Source organism: Anomaloglossus baeobatrachus, chromosome 1 (assembly GCF_048569485.1).
Source record: "Anomaloglossus baeobatrachus isolate aAnoBae1 chromosome 1, aAnoBae1.hap1, whole genome shotgun sequence".
NCBI lineage: Eukaryota > Metazoa > Chordata > Amphibia > Anura > Aromobatidae > Anomaloglossus > Anomaloglossus baeobatrachus.
In genome coordinates, this window is record NC_134353.1 from 412,642,150 (window position 1) to 412,661,125 (window position 18,976).

The 18,976-nt window shown below is 42.5% G+C and overlaps 1 protein-coding gene across 1 annotated transcript in view; it reads left to right on the forward strand.

Annotated features, from left to right (window-relative positions):
* Positions 1–881: 881 nt before the first annotated feature.
* Positions 882–18,976, forward strand: part of SSBP4 (single stranded DNA binding protein 4) — a 634,733-nt gene continuing 616,638 nt past the window's right edge. The window contains exon 1 of the mRNA XM_075352595.1: positions 882–1,055. Coding sequence (XP_075208710.1) covers positions 1,000–1,055 — 56 coding nt within the window. The 5' untranslated portion in view covers positions 882–999. The remainder of the gene's footprint in view (positions 1,056–18,976) is intronic.

The window sequence follows — 18,976 nt, forward strand, 5'->3', positions numbered from 1 at the left end:
TGATGCCTTCAATGTGAATCTACAGTTTTCAGAGTCATGAAAATAAAGAAAACTCCTTGAATGAGAAGGTGTGTCCAAACTTTTGGTCAGTACTGTATGTGTGAATGAGAGTAATGTATTATGTGCTTATAACTGAACAGTGGTCCCCAGAGTCCGTGGTGGGCAAGTCCGATACTGGGAGGGACAGAATGAGGTCCATAACTGGAATGGCAATCTCTCTTGCGGGTACGCTCAGTTTTCAGTGCGCCATTTTCCCCATAAACGTGCATAAGATAAATTCCACAGGTATAAAACACACACATGCATTTTTTAGTGCGTTTTTGTGGTTGTAATCCGCACCTTGTGATGTTATTAGCAGGAAGCTTCCAAAACAAAACAGCTTTATTTAGACCATGACACACCAAACAGAGGCAAAACGTGCAGCATTACAAACGTGATAAAAATGTACCGTCAAAAACGCAATAACAATGCAGTCAAAAAAAGCGATAAAAACATGATAAAAACCCAACAAAATGCAGTGTTAAAAACGTCAAAAAATATAGCGTCATGAATGCAAGTGCAGAAATTCTACAGCGTTAAAATCTAGACGGATACCGAGCGTGAGAACGGAGCCTAACGGATATTTCGGGTACCGTCTCCCATTGTGCCCATGGCATGCGGCCCCTTTAAACCAGGAGGGTGGACAGCGCGCTGAGCAGAGAGCTGAGCCCCGGCCCTGGCGTCGCCGCTTTAAGACTGAAGAAACACACGCTCTCCCTCCATCACACACGCTGCCTTCTCATCAGGGCGGGGGAAGTGTCCGATTCCTGGAACAGCTGAACAAAAAAAAAAAAAGAAAAAAAAAGCTCTGGCTGTTTCAAGATCCCCCATTAGAAAATGTGCCTGATTTGTGGCCAATGGTTTGGGATGTAAAAAACTGAAGGGTAGCTATGGAGATAGAGAGAGCATTGCTGGCTGCTTCCTTTGACAGGTGTTGAGTAGGAAAAGTCTCAAACAAGCATGTATGCCAAAGGGAAAGGATCCACTGTCCCTTCCGATAGCCAGGCGAGGGAGAAGTAAGTGCCATTCATTGCTTTCTTTCACAGCCTGCGGGTGATGTGCTAGCCCTGGGCTCGGGGCTGCGCTGGAGCCGGGGTGCGAGCCCTGACCTCCCGGGCTCCTGGCACTGCCGCCCCCTGAACTCCCGGGCTCCTGGCACTGCCGCCCCCTGACCTCCCGGGCTCCTGGCACTGCCGCCCCCTGACCTCCCGGGCTCCTGGCACTGCCGCCCCCTGAACTCCCGGGCTCCTGGCACTGCCGCCCCCTGTGCCCCCTGTGCTCGCGCTCAGCACTTTCTCCGGAGCTTGCAAACTTTTCGCATAGTGTGAATTGCCGTGTAGCTGTGTGCGGGCACAGCTGGTGGGTGACGTGAGCATCTTGTAGCATGGCAGCTGGGGTTTCTCCACTGAAGTTCCTTGCACTCTTGAAATTCCCTCCTTATTTTGGCTGATGGTGCAGCCACTGTGGCGAGCTCCGCTGAAGTCTGTGCTTCCCTCTATAGCTGCGCTTCTTGGGAATCCCTATGTGTAAGCGGACGGGCTCTGTCCCTACAGTATGTTCCTGGGCATCTCCCCCAAACACAGTGCCCTGCCAGGGGTGCCCCATACTACGGCATTACCTTCTCCACTCTGCACCCCACAGCTTGGGAGGCACAGAACGGGCAAGAACTGGTTAACTGGTTGTCATTGTGGCAGACAAAGCTGACACTCCACCTCTGCCTCCTGCTTTTCTCAAGCTCAGGACAATAATTCCTCTAAGAATATGGATTTACATCTCATTTCTTACAAGAGCCCCAGCAGCTGATTCCTTGCCTTTATGGAGTAAATTTCTCACATTTGGATGATCTGGTTGGCATAGTATGCCTGAGTGTCTGCAGAGTCCCCGTACGTGGGGTTTGCATGCAGAGTCCCCGTACGTGGGGTTTGCATGCAGAGTCCCCGTACGTGGGGTTTGCATGCAGAGTCCCCGTGCGTGGGGTTTGCATGCAGAGTTCCCGTGCGTGGGGTTTGCATGCAGAGTTCCCGTACGTGGGGTTTGCATGCAGAGTCCCCGTGCGTGGGGTTTGCATGCAGAGTCCCCGTGCGTGGGGTTTGCATGCAGAGTCCCCGTGCGTGGGGTTTGCATGCAGAGTCCCCGTGCGTGGGGTTTGCATGCAGAGTCCCCGTGCGTGGGGTTTGCATGCAGAGTCCCCGTACGTGGGGTTTGCATGCAGAGTCCCCGTACGTGGGGTTTGCATGCAGAGTCCCCGTACGTGGGGTTTGCATGCAGAGTCCCCGTACGTGGGGTTTGCATGCAGAGTCCCCGTACGTGGGGTTTGCATGCAGAGTCCCCGTACGTGGGGTTTGCATGCAGAGTCCCCGTACGTGGGGTTTGCATGCAGAGTCCCCGTACGTGGGGTTTGCATGCAGAGTTCCCGACCGTGGGGTTTGTATGTTTGTAAACAGAGTACCCGAGGATTGTTTGTTTGTAAACAGAGTCCCTATACATGGGCTTTGTGTGTTTGTAAACAGAGTACCCGAGAGTTTGTATTCAAAGTACATGGGCTTTGCATTTTTGTACACAGAGTCCCATTTACATGGCCTTGGTATGTTTGTGCACATGGTCATCTTTACATGGGCTTTGTATGTTTGTATGCAAAGTACGTCGCCTTTATAGGTTTGGAACGCAGAACCCCCGTACGTGGCCTTTGTAGGTTGCCACATAGAGCCCCCGAATGTGGTCTTTGTAGTTTGCTATGCAGAACCCCTGTACATGGCCTTTATAGTTTGCTATGCAGAGCCCCTGTATGTGGCCTTTATAGTTTGCTATGCAGAGCCCCTGTACGTGGCCTTTATAGTTTGCTATGCAGAGCCCCTGTACATGGCCTTTGTAGGTTGGCACGCAGAGCCCCATACGTGGCGGTTGTAGTTTGCTACGCAGACCCCCGCACGTGGCCTTTATGGTTTGCTACGCAGAGCCCCTGTACGTGGCCTTTGCAGGTTTGCACGCAGAGCCCCGTACGTGGCGGTTGTAGTTTGCTACGCAGACCCCCGCACGTGGCCTTTATGGTTTGCTACGCAGAGCCCCTGTACGTGGCCTTTGTAGGTTGGCACGCAGAGCCCCCACACGTGGTCTTTGTAGGTTGACATGCAGAGCCCACACGTGGCCTTTGTAGGTTGGCACGCAGAGCCCCCGCACGTGACCTCTGTAGGTTGACATGCAGAGCCCACACGTGGCCTTTGTAGGTTGGCACGCAGAGCCCCCCGCACGTGGTCTTTGTAGGTTGACATGCAGAGCCCACACGTGGCCTTCGTAGGTTGGCACACAGAGCCCCCACACGTGGCCTTTGTAGGTTGGCACGCAGAGCCCCCGCACGTGACCTCTGTAGGTTGACATGCAGAGCCCACACGTGACCTTTGTAGGTTGGCACACAGAGCCCCCACACGTGGCCTTTGTAGGTTGGCACGCTGAGCCCCCACATGTGGCCTTTGTAGGTTGGCACGCTGAGCCCCTACACGGGGACTTTGTAGTTTTCTATGCAGAGCCCCCACACGTGGCCTTTGTAGTTTGCTATGCAGAGCCCCCCCACGTGGCCTTTGTATGTTAATATACAGAGTTATCCATTTTTTGTGCATTGTTTCTTTCGCTCTGTGTTACGCCTTTTCGGTGTTCCATAATACATTGGTATTGGGGTGGTTGTGATGTCTTGTCACAATTTCACATTGGATGCTTCTGCCGTCTCTGCTGGCTGGGGGCACTCACCATGTCTTTCTATTCCTTTCTCAGTCAAGTTTATAAAGTATAAAATATTTTGGGTAACTTTGGACTTATAGCAGGTAATGGAAAAAAGATGAAATCACAGATGGATGTAGATGTAGCCATTCCGCTTCCATTCTGCTGTTCCTTGACACGTTTGTGTGTACTGTGCCTTAAGTGTCACGCTGGCATTGTGTTTGTAATGTGTACAGTTCCATATAACCTGCCCGTGGTCTGTGAAAAGCCTATACCTTAATCTCCGATACCACCATCACCTTTATATTACATTGTGAAATGTCTTTGTTTAGCTTCTATAATCTGAGAATAAACGCTCATAAACACAAGAATTTATTTATTTCGTTTCCTTTTTTTTAATGTCATAGCCTTCATCTCTTCCCTAAATGTTAACCCTGACTCGGACCCATTTTTTTAATTTTTCAATTTTTTTTGGGGGGGGGGGGGGGTGTGTCAGGTTTGTAGGTTGTAGAACTTTATTAAATCATGTAGATGTTGACAGCAACAGAGCTATACGCAGCGTCACAATTGTGTCCATTCTTAATATATTGTTGTACACAGCAAAATTATTTCTGCATTGTAAAGAATTTTTCATTGTGTCAGTATGATATAGCTAAGTCTTTGTGATTAACTGATATGTACAGACACGGCCAAAAGTGTTGACACCATTGAAATTGTTCCAGAAAATGAAGTATTTCTCCCAGAAAATTATTGCAATTACACTTTGTGTCATACACATGTTTATTTCCTTTGTGCATATTGGGACTACAAAAAACATACAAAATTGGTGGCACCTTTCCAAAAATTTGGGTAAACAAATTTTGTTTTAAACATGTGATGCTCATTCAAACTCACCTGTGGCAAGTAACAGGTGGGGGCAATATGAAAATCACACCTGAAACCAGATAAGAAGGGGAGAAGTTGACTCAATCTTTGCATTTTGTGTCTGTGTGTGCCACACTAAGCATGGAAAACAGAAAGGAGAAGAGAACTGTCTGAGGACTTGAGAACCAAAATTGTTGAAAAATATCAACAGTCTCAAGGTTACAAGTCCATCTCCAGAGATCTTAATGTTCCTTTGTCCACAGTGCGCAACATAATCAAGAAGTTTACTATCCATGGCACTGTAGATAACCTCCCTGGACGTGGATGGCCAAGAAAAATGAAGAAAGGTTGCAACGTCCAGATGGTGGATAAGCAACCCCAATAAAGTTCCAAATAAATTCAAGCTGTCCTGCAGGCTCAGGGTGTATCAGTGTCAGCACAAACTATCCTTCGGCACTAGAATCCAATGAAACTTTATGGCAGGAGACCCAGGAGGATCCTTCTGCTAACATAAAGACCTAATAAGCTAGACTGTAGTTGGCCAAAGAAAACATGAGTAAGCCAAAATCCTTCTCACAAAGCATCTTGTGGACAGATGAGACCAAGATAGTGCTTTTTAGTAAAGCACATCATTCTAGTGTTTGCCGAAAATGGAATGAGTACCTACAGTCAAATATGGTGTAAGTTCACAGATGTTTTGGAGTTGTTTTGCTGCCTCTGGCACTGGGTTCATTGACTTGTGCAAGGCAGGGCTGTGGAGTCGATAAGCCAAACCTCCGACTCCCGACTCTTCAATTTTCCTGTTTCTGACTTCAATTCTGACTCCGACTCCTCAATTTCCTTGATTCCAACTCCATGACTCCAACTCCCTCATACATGACTCATATTTGTGATAAATGTCCTGTAGTAAAATGGTAACATCAGGTTTTTAATCATTATTATGATGCAATAATAAAGGAAGAAAATAAAATATATATATTGGAATATAACTTCTTTAGAACACAAAAACGGTAATAAATTGAAAATATACTATACATTATTCAGTAAGGGGGAAAAACAGTTTTCAACAAAAATGTACTGAATTACATTTGTGCAGTCTATGAATTTGTGCTGCAAAATAGTATGGCCTCCATCAGATCCTCCTTCAAAGTTGACCTTAAATCTGACCTGATTATTATAAGGATGGAGAACAACCTCTCTACAATAAATTAGGTTTGTGGCAAAGCATTGACCACATGGGCAATATCTCTAACTCTCTCTGGGTATAAAGGAATTGCCTCATGCACAGTCAGTTTTGATGAATGATTCAACTCTTCTACTTATTTGAGAGCAAGTGAAAAATTTTGCTGAAATATGATAATTGTTTGCTATGGGAGTAGAATCTTTTTCCCTGTGGAAATGGTTTGCCTGCTCCATGTCATCCAAATACTTTTCAAAATTAAACTCCTCATCTAATGAGGATGAAGATACGGCAGCAGTAGCACTGTCAGGATCCAAGTTCTCATGCTCTTGTCCGTCCTGTAGCCGCTTATCCCAACTGCTACCTCTGTCATCTGCTTCTTTTCCTTGTAATAAGCTGCTGATTATCCAGCAATATACGATAACGTGGGTCCACATACACAGTTTCCAGAAGATTTTTATTTTCTAATAGCAGTGTCTCTCTCCATTTCATTGAAGCAGCAATGCCATCTGCGATTTGACCCTCCTCTTTGGGACAGGCAAAACAGCACGTTCTTCCAGTCCTTTATGAAAATGCCAGGAGTTAAATCCTCAGCTTGTAATCTTTTAGTCACTGTAAATAGTTGATGAAGCAATTTCTTCAATTCAGCCACCTGTGTCCATTGACCTTCATTTAGGGTTACCTGAGGATTGACCATGTCTACACGAAAGTGTTTCAGCTCAAGCAATCGCTCAATCATTAAATATGTGCTGCCACACTGAGTGGCTTGATTGACAATTGCCCCCTTTCCAGCTTGACTCTTCAAGATCAAATCAATTTTAGGGGTTCTCGCAGCAATAACCAATTTTTTCACTTTTCCAATCAATGTTCCAGCATGTCCTTCTTGCAGACTGCCATATTTTTGTATTGTATTATTGTACACTGTACATTGTATTACATGTATTATTGTTTTTGTTTTTACCCTTATCTGTAGAGGAGGAGCTTCACTACTTATCATGTAGCTGAAGTGCAGCACAGATTCATCTCAACTAAAAGCCTAGATTCTTTGATCAGGAATATAATAGACATTTATAGGACATTTCATAACTTTACCAAAGTCTTATGAAAAAATATTCATTACGTTGGATTGATCCGCTGTACCCAATTTCTTATATGTTTTAGGAGTCAGAGTTAGTTTATTTTATACCAACTCCAACTCCACCAAAAAGGACTCCCAATTCCTTGACTCCGACGCCACCAAAATGGACATAGACTCTGAATCCGGCTCCACAGCCCTGATTGCAAGATGTCATGAAATCTGAAGATTACCAAAGGATTTTAGGTTGCAATGTAGTGCCCAGTGTAAGAAAGCTGGGTTTGTGTCCTACGTCATGGGTCTTCCAGCAGGACAATGACCACAAACATACTTCAGTATGCCCCAGAAATGGATGGAAACAAAGTGCTGGACAGTAATGAAATGGCCAGCAATGAGTCTGGATCTAAATTCTATTGAACACCTGTAGAACGATCTTAAAATTGCTGTTGGAAGAAGGCAGCCTTCAAATATGAGAGACCTGGGGCAGTTTGCAAAAGAATAGTGGTAAAAAGTTTAAGAGGTGTAAGAAGCTTGTTGATGGTTATGGGAAGGGATTGATTGATTAGTTATTTATTCCAAATGTTGTGCAACCAAATATTAAGTTGAGGGTGCCAACAATTTTGTCTGGCCCATTTTTGGTCTTTTGTGTGATATTATGTCCAATTCTGCTTTTTTTCCCCTCTATTTCCTTTTGTGTGTATTGAACGTCTATAACAAAACATGTAACTGAAATAATTTTCTGGGAGAAATACTTCATTTTCTGGAACAATTTGAAGGCTGCCAACACTTTTGACCATGACTATATATCATTAACAAATTAGTCTCTACTAATATAATAACTATCAGTAGTAGATGAGACTTTTGGGATCTGGACACAATTTAATATATACTAATACATGTGATACTTTTTTTACGAGCACCACAGGTACCCATTATCAGTTTTGGGGATCTTTACACCTTCGTGATTTCACACTGACTGTGTGTTCGTGTGAATTATGAGGAGACTTGTCTGTTTTTTGCCGGCAGCACGGATGACCCGGTGTCCGTGTGTTGTATATGTTTAACATTGATAGTATAAGAAAAACTTTGAAATTTCATTTTCTGTATCCATACCATAAAAACATAGTTTACACATGTTTTTAAAAAGTACACACGGATGGCTGATTAAAAATAAACCTGAATGGTCAAAATGTAAAGTGCCACATTTGCATGGTTTTTCTACAGTCCTGTAAAGGGTGTCTTATGGTAAGTTAGGCATGGCTGTCTAACAATCTAAGTTAGGATCAAAGAAAATAGGGTTGAAGGAAGGGACTATGTACTACATAATATATCCAATACGCATTGCATTCTAGTCTGTGCACTTAAAGCGCACCAATCACCAGGATTTTCGTATATAACCTAAAGCCAGTGCTGTACTGGCACTATCAGGCTGATTCTCTACATACCTTTAGTGGTCAGCTCGGATGTATACGTTTTAAAACACAAGCAAGTAAAGTTTGTAAAATCAGCAGCTTGTTGAGTGACAGCAGCAGCTGATAGTTAGGGTGGGTATTTCTTAGTTATCCTCTCCCCGTTACTTATGCTAATTTTATTATACAATCGTTTTACTTTGTGACAAAAAGGACCTGTGCTGTCATACCCATGTGACCAGAGGGGTGGGGCCTCAGTAAACAGAAAAATGTTGCTTTGTGGTATAAGCTGTGTTGGCTGAGGCTCCACCCCTTCTGGTCACATGGGTATGACATCGGCACAGGTTTTTTTTAGTCACAAAGTAAAACAATTCTATAATAGAATTAACATAAGTAACAGGGGGGAGGGGATAACTATTCATACTCCCTCCCACCCCCTTTCCCCCCCTGATCCTCAGCTGCTGTCACTCAACAAGTTGATGATTTTATAAACTTTACTTTCTTGCAATTCAAAACCTATACATCCGAGCTGACCATTACAGATATGCGTAGAATCAGCCTGATAGTGCCAGTACAGCATCCGAATGTATGTAAAGCGCTATGGAATTAATAGCGCTATATAAATGAATAAATTATTATTATTATTATAGCACTGGCTTTAGCTTATACACGAAATCCTGGGGATTGGTGCACTTTAAGGGTATGTGCGCACGTTGCTTTTTACCTGCTTTTTACCTGCTTTTTTGCTGCTTTTTCTTCTGCGCTGTTTAATGCCAAAATGGATGTGTTCTTCAATTCAAGCAAAGTCTATGGGAATTTGGGTTTCTTGTTCACACTATGTTGCTCAAAATGCTGCCTTTTTGTGGCAGAACTTTGGTCAAAAACTCAGCTTTGCAATGCAAAACCCAAATGGCAAAAACAATTGACATGTTGCTTCTTTGAAAAGCTGAGTTTTTGACCAAAGTTCTGCCACAAAAAGGCAGCATTTTGAACAACATAGTGTGAACAAGAAACCCAAATTCCCATAGACTTTGCTTGAATTGAAGAACACATCCATTTTGGCATTAAACAGCGCAGAAGAAAAAGCAGCAAAAAAGCAGGTAAAAAGCAGGTAAAAAGCAACGTGCGCACATACCCTAAGAAAACGACCAAACTGTGTAGCTATGAGCTGAAAGGCAAACGTTCCCTACTGGTTGTCATAAATTCTTTGTTAGTGTGATTTTGTCAAACACATTTGGATAAATTCCCCTGTAATAGTGGCTGCTGAATAAATGTTACTTGATTGATGAATTATTTAAAATGTATGGGTATTACTAGAAATGACCAAATATTTTCCCCAACTTTTGACATTGGTTATCCAACTTTTATCAGCTACCGGTTTCTTTTGTAGTTAGTGTATTAAAAGTCACAAAGGTATTTTAAAATTCCATCATTTTAACTCTGTTTTTAACTTCACATGTGCCACTTACATCACAATCTCTATGTTGTACAGATATCAACATGTCAGTAATGTCAACTATTTTGAATCATGTTTAAACTAAATTCAGACCTAATAAATATTATCAATAGAAACGATAAAATATTTTTAAAACATGACTGTTTCTACTTATGTAATAACCTTAACCTTTACCGTAACACCATATGAAAGGGACCTGTCAGCAGGGTTTTGCAACCTCATCTGAGATTCTGAATTCAGCTATGTATCACTTAGATTACTGGGTGCAGCTGTTCTAACGCAATCAAAAGTTTTAGATTTTGTGCGTAGCAGAGCTGAGAGCTGCCTTCGCCCACACCAGGCTTTCAGTGCACATTTTGATAGACAGAAGCTTCTAATCACAGAGGGAGACAGTCAGACCTGAGTTCACGCTCCTGAGTCCACTAATGATAAAGCTAGGAAGCTTAAGCTAACATAGCAAGAAAACAAAAATACACTTTGTTATAAGAGACTGAATTCTCTGTTTTAACTCTTACAGCGTGCGGTCTTCAGATTACATTCCAAAAACCTGGCAACAGATTCCCTTTAAATTAAATAATAGTCTCAAATACATTTTTTAAATTAATTCACAATTGTGAGTTGCAACAATATTTATTCCCCTCTTTGCTAAGCCCTTTATGTGCCGCATAAGTAATGTTTTAGGATAATCGCAATGGCAAAAGTCTTTCTTATGGGCAACACAAATCTTTCCTAGATCTCTCATATACCAAGATTTCTTGGGTGCTAGGTCACCCCATGCCTAGCTCTTGTGTGTCCCAGAGTTACCCATGCCCTGCTCTTTTGTGTCATGGATCACCCTGTTCCAATATCTGATTTTTACCAGACTATCCCTGTCAGGCAACTCTTCAAGTTCTCTTCCAGCCCTGTGTTGTGCTAGATCACTCTTCGCCACCAGTCCTGTGTGCCAAAGCACTATCTTCTCTAGTTTGTCTGTTATTGACCATGTCAAGTGCGATAAGTGTTGCCATACCTCCAATATCAGTTTTCTTTCCAAGGAACCATGTTTAAGGACTGCGTTATGACAGACTATTTCACCCAACAGTTCTCAGCGCCTGATACCAAACTGTGAGACTGCACACATCGGTTACCATCATATTAAGGACAGTATGTACTGGTACTATGCTACTTATAGGCCCCGGAAGCACTGCAATTACGTAGATATGGACCTATGGGATTCCAACATTGGTGTCTCTAAGATTTCTTATCAATGGAGATATATTTTAGAAAAATCTTTGGCAATACATTTTTAAGGACTTGTATTTCAATCAAAATTCACTTTATTTTGTATTACAACAAGTTCCATAAAAAAGATTAGGACCATAACAACCAAAGAGAAAAGCAAGCCTTCTTGGCGAGCTAGATTATATCCTTCTAAAACAAGCTGATCCTACATAAAAAAAGAGAAAGCTGTAAGACAATCTACTTAATAGACAACTATCTAAAATCTTAAGAACCAAGTGCTCTTGCTAAATAGATTGTATAATATGAAGGCACCTCTATCACTGTCCCAATGTCATACAGAAGCCAAAAGCTGGTAAAAGTAAAGCAGATCTTACAACTACCAGTAGCAGCTTATCGGCTATGATTTTGTGAAAACTATCGGATAATTGCTGGATGCGAAGAATTTAACAATACATATTTTAGGTGGCGTAATGATTCTATCCGGTGCAAATGGTGATAGTGTGATCTTACAATGCTGGGCATGAAGGAATAATTATTTAGCTGGTTTGGTTAATTAAGTTCACTTAATTAAATTCCTCTTATTCTGTTATGTATACTGATGGATCCCCGTAACAATAAGATTCCCAGGAGCAAACTGCCAGTGGTCAAGAACTGGATTACTAGCACTGAGCACCCTACCTAACAGTGTAGTGGGTTCAACCATGGTCTGGCTCAGGCAGCACATTGAACTGAAGTGTATAGTGGCGCAGAGACCCATCAGGTCTCTGCATCGCTATACATGCTGCCGACCAATCAGAGACTGGCAGTTGGCATGCCGTGACTGGGTTGCATGGCAATGATGTCATGCACCATGATGCATACGCCGATTGTCAACTGCTACACTGGCTGTAGAAAAGGATGCCACACGGTGGGAGGTAGAGGAAAGTCAGTAAAATGTTTTTGGGGTTTTCTAATGCAGAGGTAGAAATGGGGACTATACATACCAGGAAGGGGCCCAGGATAAATGCAGTGCCTTGCGAAAGTGTTTTTCAACCTTTTCCCACATTTCAGGCTTCAAACATAAAGATAAAAATTTAAAATTCAAGTAGGACACAATTGTGAAGTTGAACAAAATGTATTGCTTATTTTAAACTTTTATAAAAAATAATAAACTGAAATTTGGGACGTGCAATATTATTCAGCCCTTTTGAGTTAATACTTTGTAGCGCCACCTTTTGCTGCGATTACAGCTGCAAGTCGCTTTGGGTATGTCTCTATCAGTTTTGAACATCGAAGAGACTGAAATTCTTGCCCTTTCTTCCTTTGCAAACAGTTCGTGCTTAGTGAGGTTGGATGGAGCGCATTTGTGAACAGCAGTTTTCAGCTCTTTCCACAGATTCTCAATCGGATTCAGGTCTGGACTTTGACTTGGCCATTCTAACACCTGGATACGTTTATTTGTGAACCATTCTGTGACGACATGGACTCTCATGGGTTAAAGTTTCTTAAAATTCAGCCAGACAGGATGATTGTTTATAGACGGGGGATAAGTCCCTTGTTGACTCTAGTAATTGTGTTGGCCACTGAAAGCCAGACGTATTGTTTCTCCAGACTCTTCCAGTAATCGTATTGTAGTTGTGTATTGCTAATGTGATTACCTTAGTAGCTATTATCTAGTCTATGCATTCCAGACTACATGTACAGTGCCTACAAGTAGTATTCAACCCCCTGCAGATTTAGCAGGTTTGATAAGATGCAAATAAGTTAGAGCCTGCTAACTTCAAACAAGAGCAGGATTTATTAACATATGCATAAATCTTACAAACCAACAAGTTATGTTGCTCAGTTAAATTTTAATAAATTTTCAACATAAAAGTGTGGGTCAATTATTATTCAACCCCTAGGTTTAATATTTTGTGGAATAACCCTTGTTTGCAATTACAGCTAATAATCGTCTTTTATAAGACATGATCAGGCCGGCACAGGTCTCTGGAGTTATCTTGGCCCACTCCTTCATGCAGATCTTCTCCAAGTTATCTAGGTTCTTTGGGTGTCTCATGTGGACTTTAATCTTGAGCTCCTTCCACAAGTTTTCAATTGGGTTAAGGTCAGGAGACTGACTAGGCCACTGCAACACCTTGATTTTTTCCCTCTTGAACCAGGCCTTGGTTTTCTTGGCTGTGTGCTTTGGGTCGTTGTCTTGTTGAAAGATGAAATGACGACCCATCTTAAGATCCTTGATGGAGGAGCGGAGGTTCTTGGCCAAAATCTCCAGGTAGGACGTGCTATCCATCTTCCCATGGATGCGGACCAGATGGCCAGGCGCCTTGGCTGAGAAACAGCCCCACAGCATGATGCTGCCACCACCATGCTTGACTGCAGGGATGGTATTCTTGGGGTCGTATGCAGTGCCATCCAGTCTCCAAACGTCACGTGTGTGGTTGGCACCAAAGATCTCGATCTTGGTCTCATCAGACCAGAGAACCTTGAACCAGTCTGTCTCAGAGTCCTCCAAGTGATCATGAGCAAACTGTAGACGAGCCTTGACATGACGCTTTGAAAGTAAAGGTACCTTACGGGCTCGTCTGGAACGGAGACCATTGCGGTGGAGTACGTTACTTATGGTATTGACTGAAACCAATGTCCCCACTGCCATGAGATCTTCCCGGAGCTCCTTCCTTGTTGTCCTTGGGTTAGCCTTGACTCTTCGGACAAGCCTGGCCTCGGCACGGGTGGAAACTTTCAAAGGCTGTCCAGGCCGTGGAAGGCTAACAGTAGTTCCATAAGCCTTCCACTTCCGGGTGATGCTCCCAACAGTGGAGACAGGTAGGCCCAACTCCTTAGAAAGGGTTTTGTACCCCTTGCCAGCCTTGTGACCCTCCACGATCTTGTCTCTGATGGCCTTGGAATGCTCCTTTGCCTTTCCCATGTTGACCAAGTATGAGTGCTGTTCACAAGTTTGAGGAGGGTCTTAATTAGTCAGAAAAGGCTGGAAAAAGAGATAATTAATCCAAACATGTGAAGCTCATTGTTCTTTGTGCCTGAAATACTTCTTAATACTTTAGGGGAACCAAACAGAATTCTTGTGGTTTGAGGGGTTGAATAATAAATGACCCTCTGAATAAACTTTTCACAATTTAAAAAAAAAAATAAAAAAAGAAATAACATTCTTTTTTGCTGCAGTGCATTTCACACTTCCAGGCTGATCTACAGTCCAAATGTCACAATGCCAAGTTAATTCCGAATGTGTAAACCTGCTAAATCTGCAGGGGGTTGAATACTACTTGTAGGCACTGTATACCCTCAGTTTTTCTGTAGACATCATTTGGATGAACATTGTCCATGTAGCTTGAGATTCATCCAATGGGAGAGGCGATCTTGTCCAACCAATCAATGAGGACGCAGTGTATCCAAGTGGAAGGCTGTGGCTATAAAAGGGATTTCTTTAAGCCACTAGGTTGATGTTGTTGATGGATGCTGATGGATCCAGTCTAAGCTCTTAGGAGCTGACTAGAGGATCAGGATATCTTATGGCTTCAATCTAGGGACTCCGGTTCCGGTTGGAGACCATATCCACAGCCTAGGGATTTCGACTCCGGCTGTCAGGATTGTATCATCATACCAGGACTACCTAAGGAGGACACTCAGGTTGGGACAGTTCAGTTACCTGTTACAGAATTTGCAGACCTCAGCCAGCTTCCTAAATCTGACGTTATTCCAGTCACGGTGGGTGCCCGCCGAAAGCGGGGTGCTGCCGGATTGGAGTAAGTAGCCCTGGAACCTGTGAGGCATGGACATTCTAAATCCCTGGTGAGCCAGCGGAAGGGTGAGACTCTGTTGCCTGTTACATGTGTGTTTTGCTGGTTATGTGCCGTTAATTGTTTGGGGATCCAATAAAGTCTAATTATTGTGGTTCCCTCACCCTGTGTTGTCTGAGTAGTGTTACGCCCACGGTTAAGGAGGCCGGCGTTCAGTTGGGATGAGCCCTGAGCCACGCTGTCTTTCTAAAGGCGGTGGGTTTTAGTGGACGAGAGCACCCACTGAGCCCCGTGTCTCCACACATTCCATTGTAGATTTTGCTATGGCCGGGTCTTGGTAGATTTGCAGTGGTATGATACTCCTTCCATTTCAATATGACCGCTTCTTTGGATGTTTTAAGTTTTGGAAATCTTTTTGTAACCAAATCAGGCTTTAAACTTCTACACAACAGTATCACAGACCTACCTGTTGTGTTCCGTGTTCCTAGTGTTTCTTGCATTTATACGGAGACTAGATTACACAAAGGTGGCTTATATCATCATCAGTCATTTAGGACAACATTGGATCATTCAGAGATCCTCAATGTACTTCTGGAGTGAGTTTGCTGCACTGAAAGTAAAGGGGACGAATAATATTGCACGCTCCACTTTTCTGTTGCTTATTTTAAACTTTTGTAAAAAATAAATAATACATTTCGTTCACCTTCACAATTGTGTCCCACTTGTTGTTGATTCTTAACCATAAATTTTAAATTTTATCTTTTATGTTTGAAGCTTGAAATGTGGGAAAAGGTTGAAAAATTCAAGGGGGCCGAATACTTTCGCAAGGCACTGTACATATATGAGGAGGCGACCCGGGATACGGACGTATACCAGAATTCGCGACATACAATTAAAACCAGAGAATTACATACACTATCTATAAAGACACGTGCAGGTTTTTTTCACTATAAGACAGGAAATCAGAATAAACCTTTCCTGGTTTATTAAATTATTTATCTTTGTCAAATGCCCGAATAGTGAGAGAGAGAGAATGTTTTAAGCCATTTTTATTATTTTCTGCAAAGTCAAAAGTTTACATATATTTCATTAGTATTTGATACCACTGCCCTTAAACTAAATGGCTTGGTTCAAACATTTTGAATATTCTTCCACAAGCCTCTCACAATAGTTGGTAGGAATTTGGGCCCGTTCCTCCTGACAGAACTGGTGTAACTGTAAGGAAGGACAGGCAGTAGAAAGAGGCGGGAATAACTAGCAAAATTGACTCGCCAATTAGATATTACGTTGCACCTCTCATCAAGTAATATTGCATGTCACAAACTTTACTTGCCTATTGTCACGAGTGTCTCTCGCGGTTGAGAGATGCATGACAGTCCTGTGATCTGAGCTTCACTCATTATTGGGTGGCTCAGCATATTAAATGTATTTGCTTTCTATTGGCACTTCAGGAGTTAAATGTCAGTTTTTTTTCCTCCTAGCAGCTCCTTGCTAATCACCTTATGTGCAGCCGGAGTGTTACCCCTCCCATCTCCATTTAAGTAACCTCTTCATCCTTTAGCTTCTGCCGGAAATAGAATTCTTGTGTTCCTGACCACATAGGTGACTGCATGTCTTTAGGAACTGCTGGATTTCTGCTGCTTTTCCAGTTGTTGGAGTCGTGTCATACCAGCTATCAAGTTTCTGTTGTGCTGTTTTTTGCTGTCTATCTTTCCCTTCCTGTTGATTAGTACAGCGATGAGGCTAGTGTCTCTTGCCTGCCATTTCACTAGCCAGGGTGTTTGTAGGGCTAGTGAGGGATTAGGTAACCAGCTCGACAACGAGTTAAAACACCTTGTATAGGGATGCTAGGAAGCTCAGGAAACAGCTTGATGTGAGTCCAAGAGGTAACCCTTCACCCCTCTCCCTAGCTGCAGGGCCCATTGTGTAAAAGTGTTCCCCTTGTCTCCCTTGTTTGTGTTGTGTAGTGCGCCAGACGTTCATGTGTCTGAGCACAACTGTCACGCAGTATATATATTTCAGAAAGTATACATCCAATCTCACAACTAAAGGTATGTTTATAATCAGCATGATATGCCAGTATAGCACTGGCTTTAGTTTATATAGGAAAATCCTGGTCATTGGTGCGCTTTAAAGTGCTTCTTTTAAAGCAGAATGTCATTGAAATTCAGTTATATCCTTTCTTTGTAGTAGATCTGGTTACATTTAGAAATGTGAATACAGAATAATATGTGACTGGTATATGCTATATCAGTGACATATTATCTTGTACCATGGGATGTATGTGCACATAGTATATTACATACATTATACAGGAGAATATGTGAGTATATATTATATACTGTGATGTCAAATACCAATATGTGATGGTATACTGTATATTATACTGTGTACCGACATCAGATATTATACAGTTAGGTCCAGAAATATTTGGACAGTGACACAATTTTCGCGAGTTGGGCTCTGCATGCCACAACATTGGATTTGAAATGAAACCTCTACAACAGAATTCAAGTGCAGATTGTAACGTTTAATTCGAAGGTTTGAACAAAAATATCTGATAGAAATTGTAGGAATTGTACACATTTCTTTACAAACACTCCACATTTTAGGAGGTCAAAAGTAATTGGACAAATAAACCAAACCCAAACAAAATATTTTTATTTTCAACATTTTGTTGCGAATCCTTTGGAGGCAATCACTGCCTTAAGTCTGGAACCCATGGACATCACCAAACGCTGGGTTTCCTCCTTCTTAATGCTTTGCCAGGCCTTTACAGCCGCAGCCTTCAGGTCTTGCTTGTTTGTGGGTCTTTCCGTCTTAAGTCTGGATTTGAGCAAGTGAAATGCATGCTCAATTGGGTTAAGATCTGGTGATTGACTTGGCCATTGCAGAATGTTCCACTTTTTTGCACTCATGAACTCCTGGGTAGCTTTGGCTGTATGCTTGGGGTCATTGTCCATCTGTACTATGAAGCGCCGTCCGATCAACTTTGCGGCATTTGGCTGACTCTGGGCTGAAAGTATATCCCGGTACACTTCAGAATTCATCCGGCTACTCTTGTCTGCTGTTATGTCATCAATAAACACAAGTGACCCAGTGCCATTGAAAGCCATGCATGCCCATGCCATCACGTTGCCTCCACCATGTTTTACAGAGGATGTGGTGTGCCTTGGATCATGTGCCGTTCCCTTTCTTCTCCAAACTTTTTTTCTTCCCATCATTCTGGTACAGGTTGATCTTGGTCTCATCTGTCCATAGAATACTTTTCCAGAACTGAGCTGGCTTCATGAGGTGTTTTTCAGCAAATTTAACTCTGGCCTGTCTATTTTTGGAATTGATGAATGGTTTGCATCTAGATGTGAACCCTTTGTATTTACTTTCATGGTGTCTTCTCTTTACTGTTGACTTAGAGACAGATACACCTACTTCACTGAGAGTGTTCTGGACTTCAGTTGATGTTGTGAACGGGTTCTTCTTCACCAAAGAAAGTATGCGGCGGTCATCCACCACTGTTGTCATCCGTGGACGCCCAGGCCTTTTTGAGTTCCCAAGCTCACCAGTCAATTCCTTTTTTCTCAGAATGTACCCGACTGTTGATTTTGCTACTCCAAGCATGTCTGCTATCTCTCTGATGGATTTTTTCTTTTTTTTCAGCCTCAGGATGTTCTGCTTCACCTCAATTGAGAGTTCCTTAGACCGCATGTTGTCTGGTCACAGCAACAGCTTCCAAATGCAAAACCACACACCTGTAATCAACCCCAGACCTTTTAACTACTTCATTGATTACAGGTTAACGAGGGAGACGCCTTCAGAGTTAATTGCAGCCCTTAGAGTCCCTTGTCCAATTACTTTTGGTCCCTTGAAAAAGAGGAGGCTATGCATTACAGAGCTATGATTCCTAAACCCTTTCTCCGATTTGGATGTGAAAACTCTCATATTGCAGCTGGGAGTGTGCACTTTCAGCCCATATTATATATATATATAATTGTATTTCTGAACATGTTTTTGTAAACAGCTAAAATAACAAAACTTGTGTCACTGTCCAAATATTTCTGGACCTAACTGTATATAATAGTGATGTCTGTGTATATTGTATAGCACTATTACATGACTGGTGTATGATGTAGTGTGACTATAGGCAGCAGATGTCATATACAGGAAAATATGTGATGAATACATTATACTGTAAGTACAGAATATTAGATATCACAGCAGTCACATATTATCCTGTATATAACATCTGATATCTGTGTACACAGTATAGCACATATAGTATACCAC